The 21,700-nt window shown below is 41.6% G+C and overlaps 1 protein-coding gene across 1 annotated transcript in view; it reads left to right on the forward strand.

The window, feature by feature from the left end:
* Positions 1–21,700, forward strand: part of LOC128664425 (M-phase inducer phosphatase 1-B-like) — a 346,009-nt gene that overhangs the window by 197,034 nt on the left and 127,275 nt on the right. The window contains exon 3 of the mRNA XM_053719256.1: positions 13,657–13,748. Coding sequence (XP_053575231.1) covers positions 13,657–13,748 — 92 coding nt within the window. The remainder of the gene's footprint in view (positions 1–13,656; positions 13,749–21,700) is intronic.

Here is a 21,700-nt window from a genome sequence, read left to right on the forward strand (position 1 = left end):
TTGGATCAATTCCGTTCACAATCTCTGGTTTCAGAACATTGTTTCAGAAAGGTACAGAATTGGCTTCAAGTTAAGGCCTCCTGCAAAGAGATTTTTTTTTTTTTTTCCCGTGTCCCAGTAAACACAGCAAAGGCTCAGCATTTCTGAAATGTGTTTCAGATCTAGAGTTGGCTGGAGTAATTATGCCAGTTCCAGTTCTGGAACAGGGGCTAGGGTTTTATTCTATCTCTTCATTGTACCAAAGAAGGTCAATTCCTTCAGACCAGTTCCGGATCTATCAATATTGAATCGTTATGTAAGGATACCAACGTTCAAGATGGTAACTGTAGGACTATCCTGCCTTTTGTTTAGCAAGGGCATTATATGTCTACAATAGATTTACAGGATGCATATCTGCATATTCCGATTCATCCAAATCACTTTTAGTTTCTGAGATTCTCTTTTTAGACAAGCATTACCAGTTTTGTGGCTCTACCGTTTGGCCTAGCATCAGCTCCAAGAATTTTTTCAAAGGTTCTCAGTGCCCTTCTGTCTGTAATCAGAAAACAGGGTTTTGGTATTTCCTTATTTGGACGATATCTTGGTACTTGCTCAGTCTTCACATTTTCGCAGAATCTCATACGAATCGACTTGTGTTGTTTCTTCAAGATCATGGTTGGAGGATCAATTTACCAAAAAGTTCATTGATTCCTCAGACAAGGGTAACCTTTTTAGGTTTCCAGATAGATTCAGTGTCTATGACTCTGTCCTTGTCAGACAAGAGAAGTTTAACATTGATATCAGCTTGTCAAAACCTTCAGTCACAATCATTCCCTTTGGTAGCCTTATGCATGGAAATTTTAGGTCTTAGGACTGCCGCATCGGATGCGATCTCCTTTGCTCGTTTTCACATGCGACCTCTTCAGCTCTGTATGCTGAACCAATGGTGCAGGGATTACACAAAGATATCTCAATTAATATCTTTAAACCGATTATACGACACTCTCTGACGTGGTGGACAGATCACCATCGTTTAGTTCAGGGGGCTTCTTTGTTCTTCCTACCTGGACTATAATCTCAACAGATGCAAGTATTACAGGTTGGGGAGCTGTGTGGGGGTCTCTGACGGCACAAGGGGTTTGGGAATCTCAGGAGGTGAGATTACCGATCAATATTTGGAACTCCGTGCAATTTTCAGAGCTCTTCAGTCTTGGCCTCTTCTGAAGAGAGAGTTGTTCATTTGTTTTCAGATAGTCAATGTCACAACTGTGGCATACATCAATCATCAAGGAGGGACTTACAGTCCTCTGGCTATGAAAGAAGTATCTCGAATTTTGGTTTGGGCGGAATCCAGCTCCTGTCTAATCTCTGCGGTTCATATCCCAGGTATAGACAATTGGGAAGCGGATTATCTCAGTCGCCAAACGTTGCATCCGGGCGAATGGTCTCTTCACCCAGAGGTATTTCTTCAGATTGTTCAAATGTGGGAACTCCCAGAAATAGATCTGATGGCTTCTCATCTAAACAAGAAACTTCCCTGGTATCTGTCCAGATCCCGGGATCCTCGGGCGGAGGCAGTGGATGCATTATCACTTCCTTGGAAGTATCATCCTGCCTATATCTTTCCGCCTCTAGTTCTTCTTCCATAAGTATTCTCCAAGATTCTACAGGAATGCTCGTTTCTCCTGCTGGTAGCTCCAGCATGGCCTCACAGGTTTTGGTATGCGGATCTTGTCCGGATGGCCTCTTGCCAGCTGTGGACTCATCCGTTAAGACCAGACTTTCTGTCGCAAGGTCCTTTCTTCCATCAGGATCTCAAATCCTTAAATTTTAAGGTATGGAGTTTGAACGCTTGATTCTTGGTCAAAGAGGTTTCTCTGACTCTGTGATTAATACTATGTGACAGGCTCGTAAATCTGTATCTAGAGAGATATATTATAGAGTCTGGAAGACTTATATTTCTTAGTGTCTTTCTCATCATTTTTCTTGGCATTCTTTTTGAATACCGAGAATTTTACAGTTTCTTCAGGATGGTTTAGATAACGGTTTGTCCGCAAGTTCCTTGAATGGACAAATCTCTGCTCTTTCTGTTCTTTTTCACAGAAAGTTTGCTAATCTTCCTGATATTCATTGTTTTGTACAAGCTTTGGTTCGTATAAAACCTGTCTTTAAGTCAATTTCTCCTCCTTGGAGTTTGAATTTGGTTCTGGGGGCTCTTCAAGCTCCTCCTTTTGAACGCATGTATTCTTTGGTCATTAAATTACTTTCTTGGAAAGTTTTGTTTCTTTTGGCCATCTCTTCTACCAGAAGAGTCTCTGAATTATCTGCTCTTTCTTTTGAGTCTCCTTTTCTGATTTTTCATCAGGATAAGGCGGTGCTGCAAACTTCTTTTGAATTTTTTACCTAAGGTTGTGAATTCTAACAACATTAGTAGAGAAATTGTGGTTCCTTCATTGTGTCCTAATCCTATGAATTCTAAGGAGAAATCATTGCATTCTTGGATGCTGTTAGAGCTTTGTATTATTATGTTGAAGCTACTAAGTCTTTCCGAAAGACTTCTAGTCTATTTGTCATCTTTTCCGGTTCTAGAAAAGGCCAGAAAGCTTCTGCCATTTCTTTGGCATCTTGGTTGAAATCTTTATTTCATCATGCCTATGTCGAGTCGGGTAAAATTCCGCCTCGAAGGATTACAGCTCATTCTACTAGGTCAGTTTCTACTTCCTGGGCGTTTAGGAATGAAGCTTCGGTTGATCAGATTTGGAAAGCAGCAACTTGGTCCTCTTTGCATACTTTTACTAAATTCTACCATTTTGATGTGTTTTCTTCTTCTGAAGCAGTTTTTGGTAGAAAAGTACTTCAGGCAGTGGTTTCAGTTTGAATCTTCTGTTTATGTTTTTCATTAAACTTTATTTTGGGTGTGGATTATTTTCAGCAGGAATTGGCTGTCTTTATTTTATCCCTCCCTCTCTAGTGACTCTTGCGTGGAAAGATCCACATCTTGGGTAGTCATTATCCCATACGTCACTAGCTCATGGACTCTTGCTAATTACATGAAAGAAAACATAATTTATGTAAGAACTTACCTGATAAATACATTTCTTTCATATTAGCAAGAGTCCATGAGGCCCGCCCTTTTTTGTGGTGGTTATGATTTTTTTGTATAAAGCACAATTATTCCAATTCCTTATTTTATATGCTTTCGCACTTTTTTCTTATCACCCCACTTCTTGGCTGTTCGTTAAACTGAATTGTGGGTGTGGTGAGGGGTGTATTTATAGGCATTTTAAGGTTTGGGAAACTTTGTTCCTCCTGGTAGGAATGTATATCCCATACGTCACTAGCTCATGGACTCTTGCTAATATGAAAGAAATGAATTTATCAGGTAAGTTCTTACATAAATTATGTTATTTCCCAGTTCCGAGCTCCTTAGGGTTTGTGTCGTATGACAGTCAAGAAGGAATATGCAAAAATAGGTCCTGCCTACCACTTTTTGTGCATTTGCCTATTTTCCTTTTCTCGTTCGTTTCAGGATAGTTATTTGTTTACAGCTCTTGGTGATTATAGTTGTAGAAACTCTTTTTTGGGCGACGTTTTGTCATATGGGATATTAGATACGGACGACTTTGGTTGTCGCAATTTCTGGAGACTTCCTGTGGAAGCATCTCGGTCTCAGTTTGAGGTGATGGTTCCCTCGATATTTTTGAGACCTATTTTAAGCCATTGCGCTTATTCATTATCTGAAGTATTCTCAGTCTTCTAGCATAAGCTGGAACTTCAGAATTGTAAGTTTAGCCCTTGAGTTGCTCTGGCTGATATATCTGTTAAGTCTACTTTTTTCTTCTACTCGTGAGGAGTTATTTCCATGTTGACCTGAGCGGTTAGTCCATGCAGAGCAGGTCCATCTAACCTAGATGATGGGAAACACCTGTTTGAGGTACTATCTTGGATAAGCGCTTGGTTCTGAATCATATAGGATCCAGGGATCCTAGAGGCCGGAGCTAGGCTTTACATCCAGCCTTCTGGGCAGTTTTTCCTCTCTTGATTTTGTCTTTCGGCAGAGAGAGCAGTGTTTTTTAGGTGACTTTTGGAGTCATTGTCCTGGTACCTATTGCAGTGTGAGGATATTTTAACTCCACTGTTGTGTTCATGGTCCAATAAAGGGAGAGGTCTCCTGGCCTATTTTGGATTCTATGGTCCTTAAGCAGGTTTTTTGGGGGGGTCTGGGGTTTAACTTGGCAGTATCCTGATTCTAGGATTATCTGTAGCACCCTGGTCTTGGCGATTCTGGTTTACTTACCATCGTCTGTTAGAAGACTTGCAGGGATTTTCATCGGTCGTCTTTGATCCTCAGAGATGAATCTAGACCAGAGTTCTCTGGTATAGGCGCCAGGGTGGATCCCTGGATGCTAAATTGATTTTTACAGACAGGAAGTTTTTCATTAAATCTTGTGAAGTTAGAGTTTAGTTCATCAGGCTGTGCCCTCCAGATCCCTTCAGGCCTCGCTGGCTCTGTGGTGGGGGGTGATGTTTTTGTCCTGGGGCCCTTCTTGGGTTTCTTCTTTTTGACAGGTCTCATTTCAGCCGTGGCCGAGACATTGGCATGGCACTGTTTGAATCTTGCTTAACAGATTTACCTGTAATACTGGTTGGGAGAATCATTCTCCAGTTTCCTTGTCCAGCTCTCCCTGTCCTGAGGGACATTTCTTAGCTCTCCCGGGGCGGTTTTGATTTAAGTCACTAGCCTTTCAGTTTGAGATTCCCTCCCAATTATTTTTATGGTTCCTAAGGCAAGCATTTTGCTCTGAGGGTTTGGTTTTCTGGGTTTGCCCCAGTGTATGGATTCTAGTCAGCCTTTTTCTCTTAGTAGATTAGATCTTTCTGAAAGAGAGAGATTTTCCTGCGTAGAGGGTAGATTCTCTAGTTGGTAGTGTACGGAGGCCCACTATTGCTCATTGTCAGCTATCCACTGAGTGTGGTCTTCATGGACGGATGTTCCCTACAATCTTTTCCTTGTTCTGGCTATCCAACGGTTTTCGGATGTTTTTATCTGAATGACGCTGATCAAGATTCTCAGGATGTTTGTACCTATCCCAGGTTACCCATTAATGGGTTGTGGTTCAGGGATCCTCAGGCGGAGCTAATGGATCATTAGCAGCGCCTTGGAGGTTCAATATGTCCTTTCTCTTCTTCTGCCTTTTCACTCTTTCTCGAGTGATGGCTCAATCCTAGCAGGAGCAGGCATCAGTGAGACTGATTACTCAGTTTGTTACCACAAGCTCACGGTCTAGGGGTTTCGCCTCCATGGAGATTAACTTGTTGCAGGGATCTGCTGGGTCGAGGCCCCTTTTGCTTAATCAAATCTTATTCCGCTGAGGCTGCAAGATGTCCCTTGGTCTTAGCCAAGGAGGTTTTTTTTTTCTGAGAGGTTATGGTCCTCTCCTTCAGCGTGTAAGCTGGTTCCTCGTCATCTGTCATAGGTGTCGAGGACCTCTGCTGTTGGGAAGAGTAAACTTCGTCCTGGCACTCTGTTCTGGCCTGCCAGGGTTCCCTTTTTTTTTTTTTTTTCCCCTCCCTCCAGGATGGTCTAGAGAACTGTTTTTCTTAGCTAGTTACTTATGGAACACTTTTCTGGGCTCTTTCTGTTTCTTCTGCTCTAGAGTCTCATTGAGCTTCTGGGCATACAGTTTTTTTGTTTTGATAGAGCTTGGACTGCGTTCAGGCCGGTGAGTCAATCGGATTCTCCTCCTTGGAGCTTAGATCTTATTTTTAGGGGTTACATCGGACTACTTTTGTACCTTTGCAGGAGGTGGTCTTTGAATTTTATCTTCAATTATCTACTCCGTCTGTAGGTTGCCTGTATGTGCAAATGTCTCTGTGTTGCAACCTTGCAATACATACTTCTTATTGGGGTTTCCTCTATAATAAGACGGTTCTACGACCCTAGTTAGGTTTTCTTCCCAAAGTTGTGTCTATTTGTGACTTCAATTGAGAGATTGTTTATTTTTTTAATTTTTTTGTGTCCTATTCCTTATCTAGAGGGAAAATGTTTTCTCTTTTTATAGAATCGTGCCCTGATGTAGTTTTCAGGCTACATAAGAATAGACAGATTTCTCTGTTGAATGTTTGTATCTGGGAAGCACAAGTTTCTGATGGCATTGGCAACTTCCTTAATTTTTGTTGAGGAGTGTCTTCCGCTTGATAAAGGAGACAGCGAGACACAAGCCGACTCAGAGTTGGGTCTCTGGCATGAGATCTCTATGGATCTGATTGTTGGGCGGCTACTTGGTCCTCCTTGCTTTTTCTTTTTGCTTCTGTTGAAGCAGCCTTCGGGAGAATGGGTTTTTGCAGGCTGTGGTGCCCTCAGATGGCATTCAGTTTCCTCTGTAGCTTTGGTATAATTTCCCACAAGTAATGAATGCAGCTGTGGACTCTCCCTGTATTAAAGGTAAGGTAAAGTTGAGCACACTAACGCTATGTTTACTATTTTTAAAAAATAACTTAAGTTTCATTCATCATTCGAGTAATATTTCACATAATTACATATTTTACTAACGTTGAACTATTGTTCCGACACCAATCTTTCGTCCGCCCGACATTTTGGGAACTTTGATTGACAGTCGCTACCGATATTATAGACCAATCCGCTGTTTCCCCTTCAGGGGTTTAGCCCATCCATTCTGACGTCACTCGATGACTGAGCGCATGCGTCGGACTAAACTCAACCTACTTCCACCCGTGCTCGTTCGTGAGTCGCGCATGCTCAGTGTAAGTTCTGTAGCGATTGCTTTATTATCTTTCTGCCTGCGATCGACGGAACTCTTAGGGGGGTAGTTATCAACGTGTCTATTTTACCTGTCTTCGCCGGCCCAATACGCCTGCCTAAGCTCGCCTCACATCGCCGCCGCGGACCTGCAAAAATTTGCCTAAGTTATCAAAAAAGCTGTCAAAAAGCCGCGCACCAAGTACGGGGCGATGAGCAGCGGACTGTGAGAGTTATCACTCATCCGATCTCGCTGCTCTTTGGATTTTTGACAGCTTTCTTGCTAGCCTGTCACTAAGCACCCACACTAAACTACACTGTTCTACCCCTATACCGGCGCCCCCGGAGCCCCCCGCAACTAAATAAAGTTACTAACCCCTAAACCGCCACTCCTAGACCCCGCCACAACTCTTATAAATGTATTAACCCCTAAACCGCCGCTCCCTGACCCCGCCGTAACTCTTATAAATGTTATTAACCCCTAAACCGCCGCTCCCGGACACCGCTGCCACCTACATTATACCAAGTAACCCCTATCCTGCCCCCCCTATACCGTTGCCCTCTATAATAAAGTTATTAACCCCTATCCTGCTGATCCCGCACCTTGCCGCAACTTAATAGTTTAACCCCTAAACCGCCGCTCCCTGACCCTGCCGCAACCTATAATAAATTTTTTAACCCCTATCCTGCCCCCCTACACCGTCGCCACCTATAATAAATGTATTAACCCCTATCCTGCCCCCCACTACACCGCCGCCACTGTAATAAAATTAACCCCTAAACCTAAGTCTAACACTAACCCTAACACCCCCCTAACTTAAATATTAATTAAATAAATCTAAATATTATTTCTATTATTAACTAAATTAATCCTATTTAAAACTAAATACTTACCTTTAAAATAAACCCTAATATAGCTACAATATAACGAATAATTATATTGTAGCTATCTTAGGATTTATTTTTATTTTACAGGCAAATTTCAATTTATTTTAACTAGGTACAATAGCTATTAAATAGTTATTAATTATTTAATAGCTTACCTAGCTAAAATAAAGAGAAATTAACCTGTAAAATAAAAACTAACCTAAGTTACAATTACACCTAACACTACACTATACTTTAATAAATTATTCCTATTTAAAACTAAATACTTACCTGTAAAATAAACCCTAAGATAGCTACAATGCAATTAATAATTACATTGTAGCTTTTTTAGGATTTATATTTATTTTACAGGTAACTTTGTATTTATTTTAGCTAGTTAGAATAGTTATTAACTATTTAATAACTACCTAGCTAAAAGAGATACAAATTACCTGTAAAATAAATCCTAACCTAAGTTACAATTAAACCTAACACTACACTATCATTAAATTAATTACATAAATTACCTACAAATAACTACAATTAAATACAATTACATAAACTAACTAAAGTACCAAAAATAAAAAAGCTAAGTTACAAACATTTTAAAAATATTACAACAATTTTAAGCTACTTACACCTAATCTAAGCCCCCTAATAAAATAACAAACCCCCCCAAAATAAAAAAAAGCCCTACCCTATTCTACATTAAAAAAGTTCAAAGCTTTTACCTTACCAGCCCTTAAAAGGGCCTCTTGTGGGGGCATGCCCCAAAGAATTCAGCTCTTTTGCCTGTAAAAGAAAAATACAACCACCCCCCAACATTAAAACCCACCACCCACATACTCCTAATCTAACCCAAACCCCCCTTAAAATAACCTAACACTAATCCCCTGAAGATCATCCTACATTGAGTTGTCTTCACTCAGCCGAGCAGCGATGGAACCGAAGAGGAGACCCGGAGCGGCAGAAGTTATCCTCCAAGCGGCGCTGAAGAAATCTTCCATCCGATGAAGTGATCCTCCAAGCGGCGCTGAAGAAGTCTTCCATCCGGGCGATGTCATCTTCCAAGCGGGGTCTTCAATCTTCATCCCGCCGACGCGGAACATCCTTCTTTACCGACGGACTATCGACGAATGAAGGCTCCTTTAAGGGACGTCATCCAAGATGGCGTCCCTTCAATTCCGATTGGCTGATAGGATTCTATCAGCCAATCGGAATTAAGGTAGGAAAAATCTGATTGGCTGATCAGCCAATCAGATTGAGCTTGCATTCTATTGGCTGATCGGAACAGCCAATAGAATGCGAGCTCAATCTGATTGGCTGATTGGATCAGCCAATCGGATTGAACTTGAATCTGATTGGCTGATTCAATCAGCCAATCAGATTTTTCCCCCGCTTGGAAGATGACATCGCCCGGATAGAAGACTTCTTCAGTGCCTCTTGGAAGATGACATCGCCCGGATGGAAGACTTCTTCAGCGCCGCTTGGAGGATCACTTCATCGGATGGAAGATTTCTTCAGCGCCGCTTGGAGGATAACTTCTGCCACTCCGGGTCTCCTCTTCGGTTCCATCGCTGCTCGGCTGAGTGAAGACAACTCAAGGTAGGATGATCTTCAGGGGATTAGTGTTAGGTTATTTTAAGGGGGGTTTGGGTTAGATTAGGGGTACGTGGGTGGTGGGTTTTAATGTTGGGGGGGGGTTTGTATTTTCCTTTTACAGGCAAAAGAGCTGAATTCTTTGGGGCATGCCCCCACAAAAGGCCCTTTTAAGGGCTGGTAAGGTAAAACTTTTTTAATTTAGAATAGGGTAGGGCATTTTTTTTATTTTGGGGGGGTTTGTTATTTTATTAGGGGACTTAGATTAGGTGTAAGTAGCTTAAAATTGTTGTAATATTTTTAAAATGTTTGTACCTATTTTTTTAATTTTTTGTACTTTAGTTAGTTTATGTAATTGTATTTAATTGTAGTTATTTGTAGGTAATTTATTTAATTCATTTAATGATAGTGTAGTGTTAGGTTTAATTGTATCTTAGGTTAGGATTTATTTTACAGGTAATTTTGTATTTCTTTTAGCTAGGTATTTATTAAATAGTTAATAACTATTTAATAACTATTCTAACTAGCTAAAATAAATACAAAGTTACCTGTAAAATAAATATAAATCCTAAGATAGCTACAATGTAACTAATAGTTATATTGTAGCTATCTTAGGGTTTATTTTCCAGGTAAGTATTTAGTTTTAAATAGGAATAATTTATTAAAGTATAGTGTAGTGTTAGGTGTAATTGTAACTTAGGTTAGTTTTTATTTTACAGGTAAATTTCTCTTTATTTTAGCTAGGTAAGCTATTAAATAGTTAATAACTATTTAATAGCTATTGTACCTAGTTAAAATAAATTGAAAGATGCCTGTAAAATAAAAATAAATCCTAAGATAGCTACAATATAATTATTATTTATATTGTAGCTATATTAGGGTTTATTTTAAAGGTAAGTATTTAGTTTTAAATAGGATTAACTTAGTTAATAATAGAAATATTATTTAGATTTATTTAATTAATATTTAAGTTAGGGGGTGTTAGGGTTAGTGTTAGACTAGGTTTAGGGGTTAATAATTTTATTACAGTGGCGGCGGTGTAGTGGGGGGCAGGATAGGGGTTAATAAACTTATTATAGGTGGGGACGGTGTAGGGGGGCAGATTAGGGGTTAATAAATTTAATATAGGTTGCGGCAGGGTCCTGGAGCGGCGGTTTAGGGGTTAAACTATTTAGTTGCGGCGAGGTGCGGGATCGGCAGGATAGGGGTTAATAACTTTATTATAGAGGGGGGCAGGATAGGGGTTACTAGGTATAATGTAGGTGGCGGTGGGCTACGGGAGCGGTGGTTTAGGGGATAATACATTTATTATAGTTGCGGCGGGGTCAGGGAGTGGCGGTTTAGGGGTTAATATGTATAGAGTAGCTTGCGGTGGGCTCCGGGAGCGGCGGTTTAGGGGTTCATATGTATAGAGTAGCTTGCGGTGGGCTCCGGGAGCGGCGGTTTAGGGGTTCATATGTATAGAGTAGCTTGCGGTGGGCTCCGGGAGCGGAGGTTTAGGGGTTCATATGTATAGAGTAGCTTGCGGTGGGCTCCGGGAGTAGCGGTTTAGGGGTTAATACATTTATTATAGTTGCGGCGGGGTCGGGGAGCGGCAGTTTAGGGGTTAATATGTATAGAGTAGCTTGCGGTGGGCTCCAGGAGCGGCGGTTTAGGGGGTAATAACTTTATTTAGTTGCAGCGGTATAGGGGGACAGATTAGGGGTGTTTAGACTCGGGGTACATGTTAGGGTGTTAGGTGCAGACAGCTCCCATAGGAATCAATAGGATATCTGGCAGCAGCGAACTTGTACTTTCGCTATGGTCAGACTCCCATTGATTCCTATGGGATCCGCCGCCTCCAGGGTGGCGGTTTGAAAACCAGGTACGCTGGGCCGGAAAAGTGCCGAGCGTACCTGCTAGTTTTTTGATAACTAGCAAAAGTAGTCAGATTGTGCCATACTTGTGTGTGGAACATCTGGAGTGACGTAAGAATCTCTCTGTGTCGGACTGAGTCCGGCGGATCGAAGTTTACGTCACAAAATTCTACTTTTGCCGGTCTCTAGCCTTTGAAAACTAAGGCGAATCAGCCTCGCCACAAATACGCTGCGGAATTCCAGCGTATTTGAGGTTGATAGCTTGATAACTAGGCTCCCTAGGCTCAATGAATCAATTGTTACAATCTGAACAATGTATCTGGCAGTGGGGGAAGTGGCGCATGCGCATAAGATCTATAGAATCTGTGAACGCGCATTGAGCTGACGTAAGCAGAGGGGTGAGACCGCTCGCTGAAATAACATATAGAAACACGTAAGTGGCATGGGGGAGGAGAATTGAATACAACGTTAGGAATTATAAACTTTGGATTTCAGGTAAACAACATAATATAACAAAAAACAAAGTTAGCGACTAGCTTATGGCTAATTAGTACTTTGATTATATGGATTCAATAGCCCTAAACTTTACCTTACCTTTAAGAACGAAAACATAAATTAAGCTTACCAGATAATTTCCTTTCCTTCTGTACAGGGAGAGTCCACAGCTCCCGCCCGTGTTCTTCGATGGGCGGCCCTAAATTTTATCTTGTTTCTTCTGGCACCTTTTTTACCCTGATATCTCCTACTGTTCCTTGTTCCCTCTGCAGAATGACTGGGGTATGAGGGAAGTGGGGAGGGTATTTAGCCTTTGGCTAGGGTGTCTTTGCCTCCTCCTGGTGGCTAGGTTCAGTATTTCCCACAAGTAAGGAATGCAGCTGTGGCCTCTCCCTGTACAGAAGGAAAGGAAATTATCTGGTAAGCATAATTTGATGTTTTTACCTGCTGGAGTGTATGTAATTGTTTGCAATCATCTACTTTACTTTTTTATTTGCTTTTTGAAATTTACTTGTACCTGTTTTATCTCTAATTGCACAAAAAATATGAATAACAAAGGGTTTTTTTTCTCTGTAGAAAAGCTATGTAATGAGAAGACCATAGCACTGATGAATCTCCAGTATGAGGGGGAGAGATTTTGTATGTGAAAGATCTGCTCTGTTTGTTCAACCTCCTAGCCATAATTAGTATTTTAATGCCTAGCATAAATACTTGCGGGCTCAGCCCATTGTTATGGGTATGCCCTAGGTCAGTGGTGGCGAAACTTGGCACTTCAGATGTTTCATAACTTCATTTCCCATGCTGCTTGACTGGAGTTCAGAGAGTCTAAGCATCATGAGAAATGTAGTTCTGAAACACTAGGAGTGCAAAGGTTCGCCATTACTTCCCTAGGTGATGGTTTAAATTAGGGAAAAAAATCTATTTCAACTGCAGAAATAGACTTGAAGGAACAATATGCTGTACGTTTAGTACTCTGCAGTAGGTATAACAAGTAAAAGGGGTTTGTCACACAAAAGAGAGGCTAAAATGCTCATTCTGTAACCGGGTCTATCAGAATTTTGTAAAGCAGCTAGAATAACGGTTTGATTTGCAGGTTACAGGATTTGCTTTTTAGTATCTTTTAGGAACCATGGGACAAAGCTCAATATTTACACAAGCAACAGGTGTTCATATCTTGTTTCATAATTGCAATTCTCGAGATACCCCTGTACTTTGTCATGTGATGCATACATTTTATGACTCAATTTATATAGTTAGTGTATGTATTATTATTAATTATTTTTTTTAAATATTGTAAATTCTTAACCCTATATACAGCTGTATGTATGTACACATATACCTAAAATATTGAAGTGAGATTTGAGTATAAAACCCACTAATTTACAGCATGAAATGCTAAACTCTTGTTTTAGTTACTAAATTATGACTGACTGTTCAACATTCTCTAAACTCTAATCTCTTTCTGCAAAATCTTTCCAGACACTTAAAGTGAATGTAAATTTTGATGCTAAAGTGCCCGGTTTTTAAAACTTTGATTAAAAACAGGGGCACTTTAATAAATCAATATTTTCATTTCACTCCTGTTGTGAAAATAAACTTACTTTTTAATCTTCACAGCAGCTCCAGCTTCCTCCACCTGTTTCAAAGCCTCTTCCTGGGTCTAAAATGAGGTATCTGGCTTCCTCCAATCACAGCAGTGAATCAGACACTGAATCCCCCGGGGGGGAATCTGTGATTGGAGGATGACCTATCAATCATTTCTGACATCAGAAATGGCTTGTGAGGCCGGAGGAAGCAGCAGCTGCTGTGAAGTTTAAAAGGTAAGTTTTTTTGTCACAACAGGAGTGAAATTTAAATTTTGATGAATTAAAGTGCCCCTGTTTTTAATCAAAGTTTTAAAAACCGGGCACTTAAACATCAAAATTTACATTCACTTTAACAGACCGTACACATGACTGTGTTTTTTTTTTTTTGTGTATTAATTGTTGCTACTGTTTCTTTTTACTGTTGCAATGTAATTTTTCTGTTTTTTTTGTTTTCTTTACTCCTCTAATACCTATGTGCATTTATTTGTCTTTTCCATCTCTCTCTATTTTGCAGTGACACACCTAAACGCTGCCTTGACCTGTCAGATGTGAGCTGCGACGAAGTGGTGCTGCAGGCGCTTGAGTCTCCTGACAGATTGGCAACAGGCAAGAAAGTGCACTGTCTTCTTGGGGTTTTAATAATTAAAGGGAAATGAACATCAAAATTAAACTTCCATGGTCCAGATAGAGCATGCAGCTTTTGAGATTTTTTAATTTTACTTTAAAAATTTTCCTAATTCTTTTGGTATCATTTTTTGAAAAGCAAACCTGGATAGGCTCAGGACCTGTGATGCACCATTGTGAGCTAGCTGGTGATTGATGGCTACACACATGCATTGTGCAGGTGTATAGTTAGTATGTTTTACCTGTTAGTGTGACTGCAGTTTCCCCCTCCAGTTTCTAACTCCAGTTCTTAACTCGGCCACTTGTAACACAGGGCACTTAGAAGCACAGGGCACAGAGAGCCAGGTGTTCACTTATTTCTAGTAGTCAGATTATAAGTTGTAATGATTGAATCAGGACAGCTGTGCACAGGCAGACTAGTTAGGAGACTGGAGTTATACACACTTGCAAATTAGATTGGGGGGAAGACAAATGGTTGGGAAGCAAACAGATAATGTACAAAGGAACTGATAACAAATCTAACAAAAAATCATAAATCCAGACAGCAGGAGAGATGCATACCAGTGTATTTTAAGCAAATTAAAGGGACACTTAGGGACAACCAGGCAGATAAAGGAAGCAGGAGAGATGCATACCTGTTGAGAGATGAGATGGAGGGTTAGATCAGTGCTTCATGATGTTAGTAGAGCATTCTAGGTGGTAGTGTTATGGATATAACTCCAGTTCTTAACTCGGCCACTTGTAACACAGGCCACTTAGAAGCACAGGACACAAAGAGCCAAGGCTTCAGAGAGCCACTTACAATACAACTGATGATCAAAAATGTTACTGCCCCTTTCACTAGCTGCTTAACCCCTTAATGACTACGACCATGTACATCGTCAGTAGTTATGTGTTTTCTGGTTTATAATCAAAGAAATACACTATATTATACCCTCCCTTCTGGTAACCAGAAATAAGAATACGATATTAATAATTCAATCCTCATAGAAAGACCTGCGATGTAGTAACACAAACAATAGAAAAATCCCACCCACAAAATAACCTCATGATCCATAAACCAGCCAGCTGTAAAACATCAAGCCTATATTTCTTTCATGTAATTGGCAAGTGTCCATGAGCTAGTGACGTATGGGATATACATTCCTACCAGGAGGGGGCAAAGTTTCCCAAACCTCAAATGCCTATAAATACACCTCCCACCACACCCACAACTCAGTTTTGCAAACTTTGGTTCCTATGGAGGTGTTGAAGTAAGCTTGTGCTTGTTGTCTTCTACAAGTTACGACGAGTCCACTTATTTCATCCTTACTTGTGGGATATTAACCTCCTGCTAACAGGAAGTGGCAAAGAGCACCACAGCAGAGCTGTATATATAGCTCCTCCCTTCCCTCCACCCCAAGTCATTCCCTTTGCCTGTGTTAGTAATAGGAAGAGGTAAAGCGAGGTGTTAGTTTTAGATTCTAAAATCAAGAAGTTTTTTATTTTAAATGGTACCGGTGAGTACTATTTTCCTCAGGGGGTTATGAAAGAAGATTCTGCCCTGAGGTTGATGATCTTAGCAGACGTAACTAAGATCCATGTTGGTTCCCACAGAGCTTCTGAAGGCAGTACAAGAGTAATCTTCAGTGTGGAGAACGGTTTCATGCTACAAGCAGCATTGAGGTTTGTTCAGTCTTTTAAAGGGACATTGAACCCAAATTTTTTCATTTGTAATTCAGAAAGAGCATGCAATTTTATGCAACTTTCTAATTTACTCCTATTTTAAATTTTTCTTCGTTCTCTTGCTATCATTATTTGAAAAAGAAGGCATCTAAGCTTTTTTTTGGTTTTAGTACTCTGGACAGCACTTTTTTATTGGTGGATGAATTTATCCACCAATCAGCAAGGACAACCCAGGTTTTTCACCAAAAATGGGCCGGCATCTAAACTTACATTCTTACATTTCAAATAAAGATACCAAGATAATGAAGAAAATTTGATAATAGGAGTAAATTCGAAATATGCTTATAATTTCATGCTCAATCTGAATCACAAAATTAAATTTCTCCAACATAGGTGTGTCCGGTCCACGGCGTCATCCTTACTTGTGGGATATTCTCTTCCCCAACAGGAAATGGCAAAGAGCCCAGCAAAGCTGGTCACATGATCCCTCCTAGGCTCCGCCTACCCCAGTCATTCTCTTTGCCGTTGTACAGGCAACATCTCCACGGAGATGGCTTAGAGTTTTTTAGTGTTTAACTGTAGTTTTTATTATTCAATCAAGAGTTTGTTATTTTGAAATAGTGCTGGTACGTACTATTTACTCAGAAACAGAAAAGAGATGAAGAATTCTGTTTGTATGAGGAAAATGATTTTAGCAACCGTAACTAAAATCCATGGCTGTTCCACACAGGACTGTTGAGAGCAATTAACTTCAGTTGGGGGAACAGTTTGCAGTCCTTTGCTGCTTGAGGTATGACACATTCTAACAAGACGATGTAATGCTGGAAGCTGTCATTTTCCCTATGGGATCCGGTAAGCCATGTTTATTACGATTGTAAATAAGGGCTTCACAAGGGCTTATTTAGACTGTAGACATTTTTTGGGCTAAATCGATTGATATTAACACTTATTTAGCCTTGAGGAATCATTTATTCTGGGTATTTTGATATAATAATATCGGCAGGCACTGTTTTAGACACCTTATTCTTTAGGGGCTTTCCCAAAGCATAGGCAGAGTCTCATTTTCGCGCCGGTGTTGCGCACTTGTTTTTGAGAGGCATGGCATGCAGTCGCATGTGAGAGGAGCTCTGATACTTATAAAAGACTTCTGAAGGCGTCATTTGGTATCGTATTCCCCTTTGGGTTTGGTTGGGTCTCAGCAAAGCAGATACCAGGGACTGTAAAGGGGTTAAAGCTTAAAACGGCTCCGGTTCCGTTATTTTAAGGGTTAAAGCTTCCAAAATTGGTGTGCAATATTTTCAAGGCTTTAAGACACTGTGGTGAAAGTTTGGTGAATTTTGAACAATTCCTTCATGTTTTTTCGCAATTGCAGTAATAAAGTGTGTTCATTTTAAAATTTAAAGTGACAGTAACGGTTTTATTTCAAAACGTTTTTTTGTACTTTCTTATCAAGTTTATGCCTGTTTAACATGTCTGAACTACCAGATAGACTGTGTTCTGAATGTGGGGAAGCCAGAATTCCTATTCATTTAAATAAATGTGATTTATGTGATAATGACAATGATGCCCAAGATGATTCCTCAAGTGAGGGGAGTAAGCATGGTACTGCATCATTCCCTCCTTCGTCTACACGAGTCTTGCCCACTCAGGAGGCCCCTAGTACATCTAGCGCGCCAATACTCCTTACTATGCAACAATTAACGGCTGTAATGGATAATTCTGTCAAAAACATTTTAGCCAAAATGAACCCTTGTCAGCGTAAGCGTGGATGCTCTGTTTTAGTTACTGAAGAGCATGACGACGCTGATATTAATATCTCTGAAGGGCCCCTAACCCAATCTGAGGGGGCCAGGGAGGTTTTGTCTGAGGGAGAAATTACTGATTTAGGGAACATTTCTCAGCAGGCTGAATCTGATGTGATTACTTTTAAATTTAAATTGGAACATCTCCGCATTTTGCTTAAGGAGGTATTATCCACTCTGGATGATTGTGAAAATTTGGTCATCCCAGAGAAACTATGTAAAATGGACAAGTTCCTAGAGGTGCCGGGGCTCCCAGAAGCTTTTCCTATACCCAAGCGGGTGGCGGACATTGTTAATAAAGAATGGGAAAGGCCCGGTATTCCTTTCGTCCCTCCCCCCATATTTAAAAAATTGTTTCCTATGGTCGACCCCAGAAAGGACTTATGGCAGTCAGTCCCCAAGGTCGAGGGAGCGGTTTCTACTTTAAACAAACGCACCACTATTCCCATAGAGGATAGTTGTGCTTTCAAAGATCCTATGGATAAAAAATTAGAAGGTTTGCTTAAAAAGATGTTTGTTCAGCAGGGTTACCTTCTACAACCCATTTCATGCATTGTCCCTGTCACTACAGCCGCATATTTCTGGTTTGATGAACTGATTAAGGTGCTCGATAGTGACTCTCCTCCTTATGAGGAGATTATGGACAGAGTCAATGCTCTCAAATTGGCTAATTCTTTCACTCTAGACGCCTCTTTGCAATTGGCTAAGTTAGCGGCTAAGAATTCTGGGTTTGCTATTGTGGCGCGCAGAGCGCTTTGGTTGAAATCTTGGTCGGCTGATGCGTCTTCCAAGAACAAGCTACTAAACATTCCTTTCAAGGGGAAAACGCTGTTTGGTCCTGACTTGAAAGAGATTATCTCTGATATCACTGGGGGTAAGGGCCATGCCCTTCCTCAGGATCGGCCTTTCAAGGCAAAAAATAGACCTAATTTTCGTCCCTTTCGTAAAAACGGACCAGCCCAAGGTGCTACGTCCTCTAAGCAAGAGGGTAATACTTCTCAGGCCAAGCCAGCTTGGAGACCAATGCAAGGCTGGAACAAGGGAAAGCAGGCCAAGAAACCTGCCACTGCTACCAAGACAGCATGAAATATCGGCCCCCGATCCGGGACCGGATCTGGTGGGGGGCAGACTCTCTCTCTTCGCTCAGGCTTGGGCAAGAGATGTTCTGGATCCTTGGGCGCTAGAAATAGTCTCCCAGGGTTATCTTCTGGAATTCAAGGGACTTCCCCCAAGGGGGAGGTTCCACAGGTCTCAGTTGTCTTCAGACCACATAAAAAGACAGGCGTTCTTACATTGTGTAGAAGACCTGTTAAAAATGGGAGTGATTCATCCTGTTCCATTGAGAGAACAAGGGATGGGGTTCTACTCCAATCTGTTCATAGTTCCCAAAAAAGAGGGAACGTTCAGACCAATCCTAGATCTCAAGATCTTACACAAATTTCTCAAGGTCCCATCGTTCAAGATGGAAACCATTCGAACTATCCTTCCTTCCATCCAGGAAGGTCAATTCATGACCACGGTGGATTTAAAGGATGCGTATCTACATATTCCTATCCACAAGGAACATCATCGGTTCCTAAGGTTTGCATTCCTGGACAAACATTACCAGTTCGTGGCGCTTCCTTTCGGATTAGCCACTGCTCCAAGGATTTTCACAAAGGTACTAGGGTCCCTTCTAGCTGTGCTAAGACCAAGGGGCATTGCAGTAGTACCTTACCTGGACGACATTCTGATTCAAGCGTCGTCCCTCCCTCGAGCAAAGGCTCACACGGACATCGTCCTGGCCTTTCTCAGATCGCACGGCTGGAAAGTGAACGTGGAAAAGAGTTCTCTATCCCCGTCAACAAGGGTTCCCTTCTTGGGAACAATTATAGACTCCTCAGAAATGAGGATTTTTCTAACAGAGGCCAGAAAGACAAAACTTCTGGACTGTTGTCGAATACTTCATTCCGTTCCTCTTCCTTCCGTAGCTCAGTGCATGGAAGTGATCGGGTTGATGGTAGCGGCAATGGACATAGTTCCTTTTGCGCGCATTCATCTAAGACCATTACAACTGTGCATGCTCAGTCAGTGGAATGGGGACTATACAGACTTGTCTCCAAAGATACAAGTAAATCAGAGGACCAGAGACTCACTCCGTTGGTGGCTGTCCCTGGACAACCTGTCACGAGGGATGACATTCCGCAGACCAGAGTGGGTCATTGTCACGACCGACGCCAGTCTGATGGGCTGGGGCGCGGTCTGGGGATCCCTGAAAGCTCAGGGTCTTTGGTCTCGGGAAGAATCTCTTCTACCGATAAATATTCTGGAACTGAGAGCGATATTCAACGCTCTCAAGGCTTGGCCTCAGCTAGCGAGGACCAAGTTCATACGGTTTCAATCAGACAACATGACGACTGTTGCGTACATCAACCATCAGGGGGGAACAAGGAGTTCCCTAGCGATGGAAGAAGTGACCAAGATTATTCTATGGGCGGAGTCTCACTCCTGCCACCTGTCTGCTATCCACATCCCGGGAGTGGAAAATTGGGAAGCGGATTTTCTGAGTCGTCAGACATTGCATCCGGGGGAGTGGGAACTCCATCCGGAAATCTTTGCCCAAGTCACTCAACTATGGGGCATTCCAGACATGGATCTGATGGCCTCTCGTCAGAACTTCAAAGTTCCTTGCTACGGGTCCAGATCCAGGGATCCCAAGGCGGCTCTAGTGGATGCACTAGTAGCACCTTGGACCTTCAAACTAGCTTATGTGTTCCCGCCGTTTCCTCTCATCCCCAGGCTGGTAGCCAGGATCAATCAGGAGAGGGCGTCGGTGATCTTGATAGCTCCTGCGTGGCCACGCAGGACTTGGTATGCAGATCTGGTGAATATGTCATCGGCTCCACCTTGGAAGCTACCTTTGAGACGAGACCTTCTTGTTCAGGGTCCGTTCGAACATCCGAATCTGGTTTCACTCCAGCTGACTGCTTGGAGATTGAACGCTTGATTTTATCGAAGCGAGGTTTCTCAGATTCTGTTATCAATACTCTTGTTCAGGCCAGAAAGCCTGTAACTAGAAAGATTTACCACAAAATTTGGAAAAAATATATCTGTTGGTGTGAATCTAAAGGATTCCCTTGGGACAAGGTTAAGATTCCTAGGATTCTATCCTTCCTTCAAGAAGGATTGGAAAAAGGATTATCGGCAAGTTCCCTGAAGGGACAGATTTCTGCCTTGTCGGTGTTACTTCACAAAAAACTGGCAAGTGTGCCAGATGTTCAAGCCTTTGTTCAGGCTCTGGTTAGAATCAAGCCTGTTTACAAACCTTTGACTCCTCCTTGGAGTCTCAATTTAGTTCTTTCAGTTCTTCAGGGGGTTCCGTTTGAACCCTTACATTCCGTTGATATTAAGTTATTATCTTGGAAAGTTTTGTTTTTAGTTGCAATCTCTCCTGCTAGAAGAGTTTCAGAATTATCTGCTCTGCAGTGTTCTCCTCCTTATCTGGTGTTCCATGCAGATAAGGTGGTTTTACATACTAAACCTGGTTTTCTTCCAAAAGTTGTTTCTAACAAAAACATTAACCAGGAGATTATCGTACCTTCTCTGTGTCCGAAACCAGTTTCAAAGAAGGAACGCTTGTTGCACAATTTGGATGTTGTTCGCGCTCTAAAATTCTATTTAGATGCTACAAAGGATTTTAGACAAACATCTTCCTTGTTTGTTGTTTATTCAGGTAAAAGGAGAGGTCAAAAAGCAACTTCTACCTCTCTCTCTTTTTGGATTAAAAGCATCATCAGATTGGCTTACGAGACTGCCGGACGGCAGCCTCCCGAAAGAATCACAGCTCATTCCACTAGGGCTGTGGCTTCCACATGGGCCTTCAAGAACGAGGCTTCTGTTGATCAGATATGTAGGGCAGCGACTTGGTCTTCACTGCACACTTTTACCAAATTTTACAAGTTTGATACTTTTGCTTCTTCTGAGGCTATTTTTGGGAGAAAGGTTTTGCAAGCCGTGGTGCCTTCCATTTAGGTGACCTGATTTGCTCCCTCCCTTCATCCGTGTCCTAAAGCTTTGGTATTGGTTCCCACAAGTAAGGATGACGCCGTGGACCGGACACACCTATGTTGGAGAAAACAGAATTTATGTTTACCTGATAAATTTCTTTCTCCAACGGTGTGTCCGGTCCACGGCCCGCCCTGGTTTTTTAATCAGGTCTGATAATTTATTTTCTTTAACTACAGTCACCACGGTACCATATGGTTTCTCCTATGCTATTATTCCTCCTTAACGTCGGTCGAATGACTGGGGTAGGCGGAGCCTAGGAGGGATCATGTGACCAGCTTTGCTGGGCTCTTTGCCATTTCCTGTTGGGGAAGAGAATATCCCACAAGTAAGGATGACGCCGTGGACCGGACACACCGTTGGAGAAAGAAATTTATCAGGTAAACATAAATTCTGTTTTTTGGGTACAGTGTCCCTTTAATT

The sequence above is a fragment of the Bombina bombina genome, chromosome 6 (assembly GCF_027579735.1).
Source record: "Bombina bombina isolate aBomBom1 chromosome 6, aBomBom1.pri, whole genome shotgun sequence".
Taxonomy (NCBI): Eukaryota; Metazoa; Chordata; class Amphibia; order Anura; family Bombinatoridae; genus Bombina; species Bombina bombina.